Source organism: Pinus tabuliformis, chromosome Q (assembly GCF_031772625.1).
Source record: "Pinus tabuliformis cultivar Carrire ecotype Pingquan chromosome Q, CPIR1, whole genome shotgun sequence".
NCBI classification, from domain to species: domain Eukaryota; kingdom Viridiplantae; phylum Streptophyta; class Pinopsida; order Pinales; family Pinaceae; genus Pinus; species Pinus tabuliformis.
In genome coordinates, this window is record NC_142296.1 from 47,519,378 (window position 1) to 47,535,610 (window position 16,233).

Below are 16,233 nucleotides of genomic sequence, written 5' to 3' on the forward strand. Positions count from 1 at the left end.
AAGTCTAAACTTAGAAAAAATAAAATATTAATGGGTACTAATATAAAACTGGGTTAGAAGGTTCCAAAAGACATGGATCAAGCCAAATCTAATCTTAACTGTTGATTAGAGATGTAATCTCGGCCGTTGAAGGACCAACAAGAAAAGTATAAGAGGAGGCTTGAGGGTTAGTTGGAGAATACACAGAGTGATCAGTGATTCGATTTTCTAGAGTGGGGTTTGCTAAGAAAAGTCGAATCAGTGATCAGTTTGCAGCGAGGGGCAATGAGTACTGGACAGAGAGGCAGAGAGAGTGCTGAGAGACTAGCGCAGAGGCAGAGATAGTGCCGAGAGACTAGTGCAGAGGCAGAGAGGCTGATGCAGAAGCCAGAGTAGGGCACGCAGAGGCTAGCTGAGACAGTGCAGAAGCCAGAAGGGCCTGCGTCATCCACGTAAAGGGTAGCAAGAGTGATGCAGAGGGCCGTAGAGGCTATGCAATGCCTCAGAAGGCTGATGCAGAGGGTTCTGGGCTGACGCTGAGGCCAGGTGGGCTAATGCTGAGCTTCAGTTGTGCTGGAGAGGGTTTCGTGGGGCAGATTTTCTGAATATCTTCTTTCGAATAGAAAGGTATTACTACTGAATTATTTTCTTTATCGGGTGAGCCAGTTTGGCACCCAGTTGTACTCAAGGATAGACTGCATAATAAAATAACCCTTAGAATTGCTGCACTGATTTTCACAAGTTGGTTTTTCTGGGGATGAGTTGTCCAAAAATAACGGTGTCACTTGTCTGTTTGCTATTTCTTTCAGCTGTTGATTTGTAAATGGTTGAGACTGTATTGTGTTTATTGCGATGTTTATATGTTTAAATAACTTGTTTGTAATTAACAAGTAGGAGAAATAAACCAGAGAATACAGATAAAATTTCTAACGGGTAATACTTAGAAATTTCAACATTTTTGTGTCTAGATTCAGAGATTTTGACATGGTATTAGAGCATTACAGATCATAGGAATTGAAACCATCAATCGAGAGATCTAGTAAATCTACTGCAGAGAGGCAGCTGTCTCGAGTGATATCGCTGCTCCAGAGCCAGAGAACGCAGAGGAAGGGTGACGCAGAGGCTCAAGCAATGCCTGCATCAGCTTTCTTCCGTCCTGATCTACTGGTGGGGAAGGTGGAACTTTATACCCATCTAGGACTGATTGCCATACTTCTGGTCCAAGAGACATCAAATAAAATTTCATTCTAACTTTCCAAAAAGCAAAATTTGTTCCATCGAATTGGGGGATTTTTCCTATATCTTCACTAGACATTGTTATTAGAAATCCTTCTTCTAGCTATTAGGCTGATTATGAAGAAGTTGTCTTCGATACCAATTGTTGAAACACTGAGAGGAGGGGATGAATCAATATTTCATTCAATTGTTATTATTAATGCCAGTTAAGATTTTTCACAATTAAAAACCAAAAAATAAATAAAAGTAACTTTATTAAAACAGATGAGGACACCAATCCTCTTTTCAATGGTCACAAGCTCCAAGTTGTAAAATCAATTTTTAGGGCTCCAACCTTATGGACACCAATCCTTGTTTTCAAGTGGTTTTAGGGTGTTGATTTGTGGTAGCACTGGATGTGCTATAGCCATGAAAATTGGTGGAGAGGCTAAAGCACATAAGATCTCCAAGACCCAGAAGTGGTTTGGGGAAATTCCACCCGGTTAGAGAGATATTAAAATAATTAATATTTTTAATGGAATTCTTGAGTCTAAACCTAGGAAAATTAAAATATTAATGGGTATTAATATAAAACTGGGTGAGAAGGTTCTAAATGACATGGATCAAGCTAAATCTAATCTTAGCCGTTGATTAGAGACTTAATCTCGGTTGTTGAAGACTCAACAGGAAAAGTATAAGAGGAGGTTTGAGGGTCAGTTGGAGATACACCAAGATTGATCAGTTAGTTCGATTTTCTGGAGTAGGGTTTGCTGAGAAAATTCGAACAAGTGATTTGTTGCAGCGAGGGGCAGTGAGTACACTACAGAGAGGCAGAGATAGTGCCAGAGGGTCATCGTAGTGACTGAGAAGGCTACGCAGAGGCAGCAAGAGCCACGCAGAGACAGCTAGAGGCTGAGGGGCTTGCGTGGGTGATGCAGAAGGCTAGAGAGCTGACGCAGAGAGGCAGAAGGCTGACACAAATGGTTCTAGAGCTACGCTGAGGCTGGCAGGCTTGACGCAGAGCCTTGGAGAAGCGCCAAAAGGATTTTCGTGGGGCAGACTCACTGAATATCTGTCTCCGAGAAGAGGTATTACTGCCGTGTAAAAATCTCTGTTGGGTGAGCCAGTTTGGCACCCTAGTTGTACTAAAGAAATCTGGATAATAAGAAAACCCTTAGAACTGCTGCACTAGTTTTCCTGCATTGGGTTTTTCCGGGGACGATTGTCCAAAAATAACGGTGTCCCTTGTGTGTTTGTCTAGTATTTCAGTTGCTGATCTATATATGAGTTAAGGCTACATTTGTGTTTATTTTCAGTATTTATATGTATAAATAACTTGTTAATGGAATAAACAAGTAGGTGAAATAAACTAGATAATGCAGTAGGGATTTTTGACGTGTCAGACTTATTAATTTCAACATAGGGCTTCAACCCTAAGGACTCCAATCCTATTTAACAAAAAGAACTTGAAGGGCTTCGATCCTAGAATAAATTTTTTACCAAAGATTACAAAGTCTGAATGCTTCATGTCATCTTCTCTGGATATTCTCCATCAGTTTGCAATTGCTTGTAATGCTGGATTCTGCAGAGTCTACCTTAATAGCTATAAGTTTCAATCTTTAATGCCACAGAGATGCTCCACAAGGTTCTGAATTATCTCTACACAGCTTCAGAAACTCTAAACTATCTCTTCACTGCTTAAATTTCCGAGTAGAATGATGTAACAAGTATGTTCAACTTTCCATCCGTTTTTGTATTGTAGTTGAACCCATACGAATCCACCAAACAATTATAAAGGGTCGAGAAGAGCATAGATCGAGGTTATATTCACAGGTTCAACATAGGTTCGAATGGCATCAACACTAACCTGAATCAGCACCGAAACACAGTTCAGAGTGGCATCGTCACCAGTTTGAATTAACACTGAAACCCAGGTCCGAGTAGTATCGTTGTTCTGGAAATATAGGCTCAAAAGGACTTCTCTACAGAACTGAATCACCACAGGACTGAAATCTAAAAGAGATCCTTACAACACCTAATCACCACAAAATCTAATTTTTGAGGGAGGTTGCCGCATGTCCAAGCCTTGCTACCACAAGTTCGAAGTAGATATGAGATTTTTCAATAGTTTGAAACTTAACTATGTCATAGGTCCGAGACTCTTCCACAAGTGACAAATCCGACCCTCCAATAGGTGACAAATTCGAACAAAATCTTCACAGGGGAAAGGTCTGTGTAGTGTGCAGAGAAGAATTTTCAAAAGAACTGAGATAAATTACTCAACGGATATGTTACAGTGGGCTGAATTGCTATTTACAATTGTTGAATTTAGGCTGCTCTGATCCATATCAAGTTTTTTAGGTCCTATCCCTATCCCTTGGTTCAGTCTGGGTGGCCAGTGAAATTTAGCCGTTTCTTAGTCAAATATAGCCATTTGTCTAGTCTAGTTGCCCAGTCCAATATAGCCGTTTCCTAGTCAAATATAGCCGTTGGAAGCCCTGCTCTCACTATTAACATGCAACCATGATCTGGTTCTTCAACTTGTCCTGATGATGAACCACACTTGTTGGTTCGAAACGTGTCGACAAATGTATTCTAATGCTATTTACAATGTAAAACCCAAATTCTTATCTCCTTAGTTCACGAGTTGTGAACTCCTGTATTTTTCTTCGTCGAAATTAATGTTGGAATGAATGAAACGTAGATTTATATATAGTGGATTTTTCTTAAATATGAAAAGACATCTTATTTAGATAAAGCCGACTTGAGGGACAACATGTGCATCATATAAGATTTCGAATTTTCCTGTGATTGTTTAATTTTGACATACTTGCATTTCAGTATAATGGTATTTGCAAAAACTGCCACTTGTCTCCTTTAGATGAATGCCCCCCCTTTTTTATGCTTTTCTGTATTTAAAAGCATCTTATAATCCCCTAGTGATAGCATAATATTTTTTAATGCATTTGCAATTAGAGAAAAGGATAATGAATTGGATTTATTATGTTTTAGAGTTAGGGAATCATCTAGGTCCTAGGGTTAGGGATAGGGTTTTAGGATGCATTTCCATCAATGAAAACTTCAACAATCACCCCCTTTGTCATTGATGGCAATACACTTTCTCTTCCAATGTTTCCTCCCCCACTGACATCAATGTCAACTTATATTGTGCTCCACCTGTCATGGTGCTTTTCCCCCTGTGAATGTGTTGCTTCAATGTGGTGTGTTACCGCTCAAACTATCAGGGGACCTAAGGGGGATCCCTAAATGGCAAATGCTAGGCCAATGGAAACAAATGGAGACTTAGCCCACTGTCACCTTGGCTAAGGGTCCCTTCTATTTACGGGCTTTCATCGATGGGAGGAGACCCGGTATATTATGGAGTCACCGATGAAGGATAAGTCAATGAAAGGATGTGGAGTGACCCAAATAATCCCTTTCCCAGAAGAGTTAGAAAGATAGAGCTTGCTTGCTTTCTAAGCAAGGTACAATGTCTTCTAGGGAAAGGAAGGGAGGATTTGAGGGTTAGGTTTATGGGATATGACTTGTGAAGGAATTTCCCAATCCCTAAAATCCTTGTTGAAATTGGTATCCCAGATGGTTCTTGAAGAATTGTCTTTTCAAATGAACAAGACCAAGTGGACCTAGTCTAGGGTAGGGGAGAAGAGTATGGCAACCAATGATGTCTCTAACCTGGAGAAGGTATGGAAATGGATCAAAGAAAGAATATCCACTTAAATGTTTGAAATGATCCAATAAGGTACTAGCCTTTGCGGATGCTAGGGCAATGTTTGATCCTGAAGCTAGGGCTTGGCTGTTCTCATAACACCACTGTTGGAATGGCTTCAAATTGGGAGGAGGTCTTGAGGAAACACTAGTACAGGAGACCCTTAAGAGATCGAAATTTTTGGATGGGTAGTTTTCCGGGAAAATGGTGCCCTAAGTGACCCAACTTTGCTAGACCTGGAAAAAGGTGAAAAGATATGATTTTAGATGACCACCTCTTGGTAGATCAGTGCCTTAGTCTTGGGAGAATGGAGTCTATGATGAATATGAGTGAGGATCTTTGATTCCCAGTCAAGGAGGTCTCAAGACCACTTCGCTTAGCCTTCTAGGTCAAAGAGAAGCAATCTTGCAACTTTTATACTTCGATGTTCAAAGGAGATGGCTTATCAAAGTCAATTAGTTGATAGAATTACCCCTAGGAGATTTCGTTCAAATTACATGGCCCATATGTTAAAATTGGCAACTAGGGCCAAACTCCATGTGGATCACCTTATTTATGGCTTCTGATATTTTTCCTAGATTCCTCCCATCGAGAGGTGTAGGATTGATTTAAAGATCATCTGATTCCGATAAGTATTTATGGAGATATGAATTTATTTTGATTATGGACAAATTGTCAAGGTCGGCCAACAAACTTACGTAGGCTCAGAGGCCCAACAGTCATGTCTATTCAACCTCAACGTTTGCATATAAATACAAGGAGCATTCTCCTCATTTGGACAATTCAATTCACTCATCTTCTCTCTTTCTCTCTCCTACGCATAAAAGGAGCCTCTCTCTCTCTCACATGTGTGGCTAAAAGGAAGACGTCCTAGGGCAAGGAAGACACAGAAAGAAGGACGCTAGGGCAGCAGGTCATCTCTTTGACCAACGTTGACCAAGCATTGACCTTCCAGAAGTGCGGATTGGGTGTGGTTGCCTCTCCTAGGCAGGCCACAATTTTTGGCACGAAAATCGAGGTGATCTGACCTCTGGTTTGACCGGTATTGACTGCCCTAGTTTAGGGCTGCAGTTGACTTCTGAAATCTGCAAATTGACTGAACTTTTAGGGCTGTTTTTTTAGGCTGTTTGAGGACAAGTTGACCAGAAATTGACCAAGCATTTTAGAGGTCAATTTCAGCTAGTTTGACCAAGTTTGACTTTGCTGATCTAGGGTTTGCTGCTGCTGATATAAAATTACAGAATTCAGATTTTGTACTATTTCTCTCTGTTGAACTATTGAAGATAAAAGAAGATTTGATCAAAGGGTTTCCCTGCATTGGGGTTTGTCCCTGGCTAGCCACCAGATCTTGTGCCTCTTGTCTTGGCTTGTTTTCTGTTGATCATTTAATGTTCTATCTGCACTTAATGTATATGTGATTGCTAATATGTGGCTAGTAAGAAGAAAAATAAGTAAACTACTCTAAGCACAGAACATACCATAATTTAACACCATACATTGAGAGATGCTATAATAGAGACAAAATTCCACAATTTAAAGCGATAAATGCATGCAACAATTAGCCCCAAAAATAACGAAAATCTGAGTCTGATGTATATGACAAAATAAAACAAGAAGAACATTAAAAGCATGTACTTACATGTAACATAATATATCCAACCATCCACAATTGACAAAAGAGAAGCTCCAAGATAAGATAGACCAATATCCACACATCAAAATTCATCCATAAAGCTCCAATTCATCCACTAGAAAAAGTGCAAAATTCTCAAGAGAGAGAAGAGATCCAATCCAAAGTGATGATGAGATAATGAACTCATCTCACTTGTATTTATACACTAATGACGAGTTTGAATTAGCCTCCTTGGCCTACATAAGCCCCAAAAATAAAATAATGTTATAATAATTTAACTTTTGGTGACAAGCCCACCAAACTAGCTCATGAATGAAAGAATAAGCCCTCTTAAGAGGTCAAATGATAATAATCTATGCATGTCATAGGGCCCTCTAAGAGGCCTAATGAGGTCCATGGGTGCCTTAATGAAGAGTAGGACCCTCAAAAGTAGTGGAGAACGGGGTGGCCCCTTGTAATAATCCGTGGTGCTCCAAATGACATGTGGGGCACACAAGTGTCCTCATGGGTCTCCAAAAAATTGAAGATGCCTGTAGATCGCCTACAAGGGCTAGGATGGTGTAGGTGATGCCACATCATCGTGCAAGTTCTGGATTTCCTGCCAAGTGTATGGTGCAAATATGGGGCCCGCTGGGCATGATGGATCAAGTGCATCTTCCTCGTACCATAAGTGAACCATGAGTAATCTATGAATGGCTGTGGGGATCCATGGAGTGCTATCTGCTGTTGTGGATGCCCATGGCTCTCAATGCACACCCTACATGTGCCAATGTTGCCCTTTGGAGGATTAGGATCTCGTAATAGGGATAGCAAACCCAAGATGGAGACCATCTGCATTCCTGCATAAGATCCAAGCAGTGTTGCGAAAATCGCGATAATATTGGAAAATCGCGATTTTTTGAGTTTGGCGATATTATCGCCTGATTTTTACGTTATCTTTTATTTTATTTTATTTTTTTATTTTTTTATTTTCGCAAAAAAGTGCGATAACTTGAAAAAATCTTCAATTTTTTTTTTTTTTTTGAAGATTTTTTGATAATGAAGAGGAGGTGATACAACCTACCCAGGCTACCCCTGTCACCAGTAGAGGACGTGGTCTACCTCCTGTAGCTCCTAGTTCTTCAGCTTCTAGAGCACAGTAGAGTCCACTGCCAACTCCACCGGCATCTACTTCTAGACGGAAAGGGAAAGCTATTGCATTTTCTCGCAAGAGGGGCAGAGGAAATCAATAGTATTGGACTTCAGTTATTTGGTTCATTTCATTGTATATGACATTATGACTCATGATATGAGATACATTATTATATTTTTTGTTGATATTTTGAGGCTGAGTTGGGACTCAGGAATCGGGACTTACTATTCAGGACATGATTCACTGTTATGGCGATGTAGCACTAGAAATGATATTAAACATCTTATATATTAGTTCTTTTATCATATTTATGTGTCAATGTATTTATTTTATGTTGTAGATGCTTTAGATATTAATAAAATTGGAAAAAAATGAATATTTTTGTATTTTACGATTTTTTTTCCGATGATTTCCTGATTTTTACGATTTTTCTGATTTTTTTCCTTGCCGATAATCTCCCGATAACGATAACTGCAACATTGGATCCAAGGCATCCCCTAGCCTTCCAGTACAACAAGTCATTAGAGAAATCGAGTAAATGAGCTTATGTTAAAATTGGCAACTAGGGCCAAATTCCATGTGGATCACCTTATTTATGGCTTCTGATATTTTTCCTAGATTCCTCTCATCGAGAGGTGTAGGATTGATCTAAAGATCATCCGATTCCGATAAGTATTTATGGAGATATGAATTTATTTTGATTATGGACAAATTGTCAAGGTCGGCCAACAAACTTATGTAGGCTCAGAAGCCCAATAGTCACGTCTATTCATCTTCAACGTTTGCATATAAATACAAGGAGCATTCTCTTCATTTGGACAATTCATTCACTCATCTTCTCTCTCCCTCTCCTACGCATAAAATAAGCCTCTCTTTCTCACACGTGTGGCTGAAAGGAAGACGTCCTAGAGCAAGGAAGACACAGAAAGGAGGACACTAGGACATCAGGTCATCTCTTTGACCATCGTTGACCAAGCGTTGCCCATCCAGAAGTGCGGATTGGGTGTGGTTGCCTCTCCTAGGCAGGCCACAATTTTTGGCATGAAAATCGAGGTGATCTGGCTTCTGGTTTGACCGGTATTAACTACCCTAGTTTAGGGCTGCAGGTTGACTTTAGAAATCTGCAAATTGACTGAAGTTTTGGGGTTGCTCTAGGGCTGTTTCTTCAAGCTGTTCGAGGACAAGTTGGCCGGAAATTGACCAAGTATTTTAGAGGTCATTTTCAATTAGTTTGACCAAGTTTGACTTTGCTGATCTAGGGTTTGCTGCTGCTGATATAAAATTACAGAATTCAGATTTTGTACTATTTCTCTTTGCTAAACTATTTGTTGTCGCACAGATTGTCACGACAATGCTCAGACCGAGCGCTGTCACCCTGATCTCCGATCTCTCCGTTTAAGCCTGTCTCCTGCGGCGAAGGGGGGTAGACCCTATGGGACAATGGATGACCAACTGTGGACCAGTTGGGTTGGGAGACACGGGGGGAAACAAGCACTTAATTGATTTTATTAAGTTAATAGACCAGTGCCTTATGGAGTTAATGACTGAATGATTATTTGTCAAATGCTTGCAGAAATATGAGCTCATTAACAATCATTTACCGTCAAATAACTCAAACAAAGATTAACTTTTACCAAATGCGAGATAATCGATAAATGCTCAATGGCTTAATGATATTCCAGCAATTAAAATACGAAAGATTAAATGCTTTAAATAACCACGTAATTTTAAATGCTAATCAATTATCACTTTTATATAGCTGATATTCAAATGAACATTTGAGCACATTAACCACATAAAAAATGATAAATATTAATCCCACATCAAAAAGTCTATTAGCCTTAGCGGAATATACCAAAATTTGGAAATGTGACAAAATATGCTAAGACTAAATACGACACAGAAATATTTCAAAATTTTTATATTTATATTTTATTTTATTTTTATGATTTTCAAAATAGAACAAAAATGAACTAAGCAAAAACTAAAAATAAATGAAAACTAGAATCACACAACTAAGCTAAACTGAAATAAAGATTTAAATCTAAATAAAAATCTAAACTATAGAACAAAATAAAAAGGCCTAAAGATTATTATTATTTTTTTATTTTTTTTATTTTTTACTTTTATATTATTAAACTCAAAAGTCAAACAAAAAAAATCAAATAAATTTACAATCTAAATAAAACTAAAATCTAATCTTATGCCTTTTATGATTTTTATTTGTATTTTATTCTAAGTTAAAAAGTTTAAGTCTACAAAAAATGAACAAAACTAAAAAAAATGAAACTTGAAGGAAAGATTTTTTAAGCCCTTTTTTTTTAAATTTTATATATTTTTTGATATTTATAAAATTCTAAACTTAAAATGAAAATAAAACAAAGCTAAAATCTAAAATATCTATAATTAAAATCTGATCTAAACTAGGACCTGATCAAAAACCTATTTTTTTTTTGTTGTTGTTTTAATTATACCTTTTATAAAAAAAATAAAAACATAAACCAAATCAAAAAACTGATTTTCGTTGAAGTCCTAAAGTTAACAAGCTATGAAAATAAAATCTACAAACCCTGACTCAAAAGAATATATAAAAAATGAAAGCTAAACTCTAAACGTAAAGTATGTCTTATTAGAGAAAATCTAAAAAAAAACTTGTTTTGTTGATGCATATAGGTCGACGGCGGCAGAGAGATACGCAAGTGGAGAGGGTTTGCGGTTGGTTAGCAGGCACAAGGGAAAAAGCAACAGAGTCTGGGGATGCTGCGGGTAGATGTGCTGGTTCTGCTGCAAGTTAGAGGCAGAGACGTCGATGATAGGAGAGTTTGGATGCTGCGGGAGTGAGAAACGGATTTTGCGTGAGGGATACGTGCAGGAATAGCTGCGTAAGGGAGGAAATGGATGTAACAGCTTTGCTGAGACTAGGTTGATGGCCGCAGAGGGAAGTCGACGTGAGGAGAAAGGGCATACGAGCAACGGTTTTGTCTGCAGGTTTGGCGGAGCATGAAGAGAACGGCAGGGAGGGTAGGAAATGCTTCACGCAGGAGGATGAGCGTGTTTTTTTTTTTTTTAACAGATGCTGGAGCAACGTGGCTGGAGGAGATTGCAACAGAGTGAGAAAGGAGCGGATGAGGAAGGGACAGTGGAGATATCGGAGGCCTGGCAGCGTGAGGAGCTCAAGTCTGATGGAGCAGTCATGCTGATGGCCAGACATTTCACGTGCAGAAGAGGAGCAAGATGGCAGAATGCTGGTAACTTGTAGGTTTGCAGAGCGTATGGCAGGTTGCTGAGAAAAAGCGCTGATTGATAGGGAGATGAGCTGAAAAATGGTATTGCTAAAGCTTGGCAACAATCCAGGAGCTTCACACAGCTTTTTAAAAAAAAAAATCGAAATTTTTATTTTTATTTATTTATTTTATTTTATTTTTTATTTTTATTTTATTTTATTTTTTATTTTATTATTTATTTATTTTTATTTGATTTCCCTGGAAATAAAACCTCTGCTAGCAGATAGCTAACCTTCTTCAGAATAGTTTGAAAACTTGTTGAAGATTATCCCTGCAAAATTTTCAAAACCTGTACCTGCAACCTGAAATCAATGAAAACAAGCAACCAGAACCTGAAAATGTAAAAAAGAAGAAGAAGTAAATGAAACCCTAAAAACCCTAAGAACTATCTAAATTACAACATTTACAGATTTATGACTCTAAGCAGCCAGATTTGTCAATGATCCACAAAAATACTTTAGAATTTTCAGATTTACTATGAGATACTTCAGAAATCTCTCATGCAATTCAAAAATAAATTTAAATGATAGACCCAAAATCGAAACTGGCTGGGCTCTACAAGAGAATGCTTTTCGGGAGTTGGCTGGTTCAGCCTAGAACTTCCCCAAACGCCCGTTAATCTTCTCAATCTGGATTTCCTGCATACCTCACTTCAGCGATTAATAAAGAGGGGAAAAATAGTACTAAACTCCAAATCCAATGGAGATACTTGCCATTTTTTCTTGAAATTCTACTACTATTAAAACCCTGGTGAGTGAACAAGATACCTGTGTTCAACATAACTCCTCATCAAGCTATTACTAATGGCTGAAAATAAAATTATGCAGAAAATAAAACAGCTTACAGCATTTCAGGAGAGTAACACCAGCAAGTTTTCAACCCCAAAGTCTTTCTTTATTGCACAAGAAAAAGTTAACAAGAGCGCTTTCTTCAGCACAAGACTCACAGATCGAATGATCTCAAATGACCCCTAGCACTCTATTTAAAGGAAAAATTCCCAACGGCTAGTTCGAGTTATCCATGTCAAAATGATCTCGACTATTGATGAGGATCAAGATTTCTTTTAATCTCATCCGTCGAATTTTTAAATGCATTTTAATATATTAAAAAATTAAAATTCTGCATTTATTTACTCAAAAATTTGACTTATTATTATTTTATTATTTTTATTTCTATTTTGTTTATTTATTTATTTATAAATTTTATTATTATTATTTTTAATTATTTTTAATTTTATTATTATTTTATCTATTTTTCAATTTATTTCTTTAATTTCTTTAATTTTTTTTTTTTGGATCTTCGAACTTAGCCTTTGGGAAAATTACCTAGGACCTAGGACTTGAGACTTATGAAGGGATTAAAACATTTTCTAACCCTCAAGACACTTTACATCATGACTTTTACAATTTTACATCTGAAGGGGGAAAACCCATTTGACATAGACTCTCATAGACCACCCAGTTCTGTGACCAAATATAATCTAGCAGATTAACGCACTAGGATTCCCCTAAGATTCTAATGACAAAATTCATTCCGGATTTGGGGTTAGGCTGAAGGAAAACTCTGCCGATCATGGATCGGTGAGACAAAAAACCTTCCGGAACGTAGATTATCACTAGAAAATTACATACGTGACTCATATTTGCTAAGATTATTTACAATTTACATACGTGACTCATATTTGCTAAGATTATTTACAATTTACATACGTGACTCATATTTGCTAAGATTATTTACAATTTACACATGCAGACTGGGTTTACAATCATAACACGATCAGGTTGATGATGGAAGTCAAATGGCACGGGCACATCGGGCAAGCGCTATCCTTTTTGCGAAAAAGTGAGTGTATTGCTATGGGTAGTTGACACGTAGTGGTCAACATCTGGCTCTACTTGGGGACACGTTGATGCACTGTAGGAATGTGAGAATCCAGAATCTGCACCCACGCAACACACAATAGAAATAAGTAGCGTCCATTCAACAATCATCATACAACATTAAGCACATGAAAGATATAAGCTCTTCATTTATTAACTATCTAATAACAAGGAAAGTAAATCTAATCCTAAAACAGAAATAAAATGCTGAAATGACAAAGGATGCCCCATGGCATCAGATATCATCTTTGAAGAATAGCTTGAGCATTTGGCCATTTGCAGGTAGATCAAGTGGTTCGCCATCCAATTTGCTCAAGTGGAATGAGTTTGGTCCAGCTATATTTCGAATGATGTACGGTCCCAGCCACAAACTGTTGAACTTCTTATGTTTTCCTGGTTTTTCATTCTTGCGATCCCAAAGAAGTACCATATCTCCCACCTGCAAAGATCTAGATCGAGAGGATTTATCAAAGCTTTTCTTAATGTTAGATTGATTCTTACATATAGCATCAAAAGCTGTCCTACGAGCTTCATTTAACTCCACAATCTGATCTATTCTATTCTAAACAACATCTTTATTAGTAGTAAAATGCTAAAGGAGTTGATAAGCTGGCAATTTCAGATGCACAGGTAAGGTTACATCCAAGCCATAAACTAATTCAAAGGGAGATTTACCAGTAGCTTTCTTCTTAGTGATCCTATCCGCCCATAAAGCATACTTGATTTTGCTATCCCATGATCTCTTATTATCCCCTACTATTTTCTTGATAATGGTTATGAGATTCTTGTTACTTGATTCAGCCAGACCATTACCCTGAGGATAGTAATTTGATGAATGAGATAAGATAATGCTATATTTGAAATAGAAAGATGAAAACTCTGAAGAATTAAAAGCCTTGGCATTATCAGTAGTGATCTTAGCAGTGACACCAAATCTAGTAATGATATTATTTTCAATGAAATCTATAATAACCTTTTCAGTGGCATTCTTAGTAGGAATGGCTTCAACCCATTTAGTGAAATAATCAGTAGTAGTCAAAATCCATGAGTAGCCATTGCTAGAATTTTCATGGAACTTCCCGATGAAGTCCAGACCCCAATGCTGAAAAGGTGCCTCTACAATGATAGGTTGTAGGGGAAGGGCAGCAAGCTTCTGTTTCCCAGTGAATAGTTGACAGGCTTGACAAGTTCTAACAAACTTATGCACATCAGAAAAAATTGAAGGCCAATAATAACCAGCTCTTAGAATTTTGTGGGCGGTAGTTCTAGCAGCATAATGACCACCACAAAATCCTGAATGAAACTCAGAGATTAATTTCTTGGACTCAATTTCATCAACACACCTAAGTACTATGCCCTCAGGATTTCTCCATCCAAGGCCATCCTTCATAAGGCAATACTTAGTGGCTTTTAGTCTAAGCAGTGTTTTACAACCAGGACCAGGACTCCGACCAGGCCGAGGATCGACTCCGACTCCGACCAGGATTCGGTAATGACTCGGCCTAGTCGATTTCAATGACTCGGTCGTTGTAAAAAATACATTAAATATTTATTTTTTTTATAAAAAAACATAATTTTAAATATTTTAAACATAATTTTAAAGATTTTCATTCATGTTTCCAAACACATAGCATTATAATATAGATGGAAGACAACATATGATCAAACTTTTTAACTTGACTAGGGGGGTTTATACCGGAGGGTCTTATGTATTTACACTTTGGTTCGAACACTTTTAATTCAGGTTCTAGATTATAGTATACACATTTTAACCTTGAAAACTAAACATATATAGATATGTGTTTCTATTTAATTCTTCTGTGTTAAAATGCTCTTCATATTTACAAATTTTGCTTGTTTTTACCAGGTCTTCCATGTTTCTAAATGGATTTATTAATATGTTTGCGGTGCTGCAATAGTAATTCTGGATTGTGGTAGTAATTACATAATGCCATTTTATATTCTGCATAAGGAAAATTTTGGTTATTTAAGTGTTGGGATTGATTTGCCTCTCAAATCAAGATTTTGAAATGTGCTTCTATTCTCTCACAGAGCTTGATTTAAAGATTTGAATAGATTGAAGAACTTTCTAATATTGGTATAGCCTTTTAATTCAAATGGATGCACCAAGTGGTATGGAGATTAAAAATCTGATTGAAGCTGTAGCGATGGATTTCAAACAAGCATTTCTATGGTACCTTATTGGCAGATGGACAAGATCTACTGTGTGGACCAATGTCAATGAGGCTTCAAGCAGGTCACATAGGTGAGAGTTGCACTGTGGCAGTGGGGTTTACTAAATTTTGTGCTCTGTTTTTTCCTGATTGAGGTCCTCAGCAAAATCTTAAAGAATGAAAAACCTCAAGTCCAGTGGATTCATGACATCCTTTTGTCTCTGTAAGCAAGAAGATATGTATTACAGGTAGACATCTAGAATCTAGATACAACACTAAAGGTTAGATGTGTTAATACACCTTTCAGCATAATTTTGCTTACTGGGAAATTTGGTTTTTCAGAAAATGCATATTAGAAAGCTTTTCCTGAAGAACGCTGTTCCTCTTTTCAGCTTGATCAGGATTGTCACTAGGGGTTTGAGAGTTGATGAGACATACGCCATAACAGGTAAGTTGTGGATGGTTAATTTAGGTGGAAGCGAACAAATTCTTAAGACACAGGCTAGTGGCCAAACTATGGAAGAAGCAAAAGCTATAAACTTGTCACTTTCTGTCTTTGGAGATGTTATCAGTATATTGCAGGGAAAACAGCCTCACATATCTTACAGGTACTTGGACTTTTGGATTCGAAAGTATGAAGAGGATCTTTGATCTACTTGCAGATCTGAAAAAAATTAGTCATACCTGACATAATGAAAACATCAGAGAGATAAACAGCAAGATTCTGAAAAGAATATCACCATTCTATTACGAGGGAGAGGTTACCTTTTATAAGCAAGGCGCCTTCTTATTAACTTGATTACAAATAGTTTTGCAATGGTTCATGGCATACTTTATGCATTGTGTACTTCATAATAAAATTACAGACATCCAAACAGATTAATTTCACACCACAAATCCAAAAAAAAGTGAATAAAATTTATTTTTTACGCTGCCCAGCCGTTTTCCAATGACTAGGCCTGGTCAATACGTACTCGGCCTGGTTGACCGAGTCAACTATGACTCGGCCTGGTCATTGGATGACTAGGCCGAGTCATAGTTGACTCGGCCAACCTAGCCGGTTACTTGGCCTGGTCGTAATTTTTTTTATCGGCTCGGTTTGACCAGGCCGTTTCCGAGTCAACTCGGCCTGGTTGTAAAACAATGAGTCTAAGAGCCCTTCTCTTATGAGCAGCTAAATGGTTAGGACATGTAAGATTCATCAAGTAA

At 37.7% G+C, this 16,233-nt stretch overlaps 2 protein-coding genes across 4 annotated transcripts in view; both read left to right on the forward strand.

The window, feature by feature from the left end:
- Positions 1-16,233, forward strand: part of LOC149218235 (S-adenosyl-L-methionine-dependent methyltransferases superfamily protein) — a 176,345-nt gene that overhangs the window by 134,149 nt on the left and 25,963 nt on the right. The window lies entirely within an intron of this gene.
- LOC149218236 (kinesin-like protein KIN-14U) lies at positions 14,300-15,998 on the forward strand. 2 transcript variants are annotated; one of them, XR_016248615.1, is made up of 2 exons: positions 14,300-15,272; positions 15,417-15,998. XR_016248615.1 is itself a non-coding variant. In XM_089382367.1 (2 exons), exons 1-2 carry the CDS (start codon positions 14,968-14,970, stop codon positions 15,673-15,675), a joined length of 408 nt encoding a protein of 135 aa, XP_089238493.1. In that variant the 5' UTR covers positions 14,300-14,967; the 3' UTR covers positions 15,676-15,998. The 2 variants fall into 2 exon arrangements, 1 of the variants encoding a protein (XP_089238493.1); XM_089382367.1 differs by having other exon boundaries at positions 14,300-15,116.

Bases quoted from the DNA above. Each gene is read 5' to 3' on its own strand.
- LOC149218236 (XM_089382367.1), top strand. From the start codon at position 14,968: ATGGATGCACCAAGTGGTATGGAGATTAAAAATCTGATTGAAGCTGTA. The intron at 15,117-15,416 runs GTGAGAGTTGCA...TCCTCTTTTCAG, and splicing joins GCTTCAAGCAGGTCACATAG to CTTGATCAGGATTGTCACTA.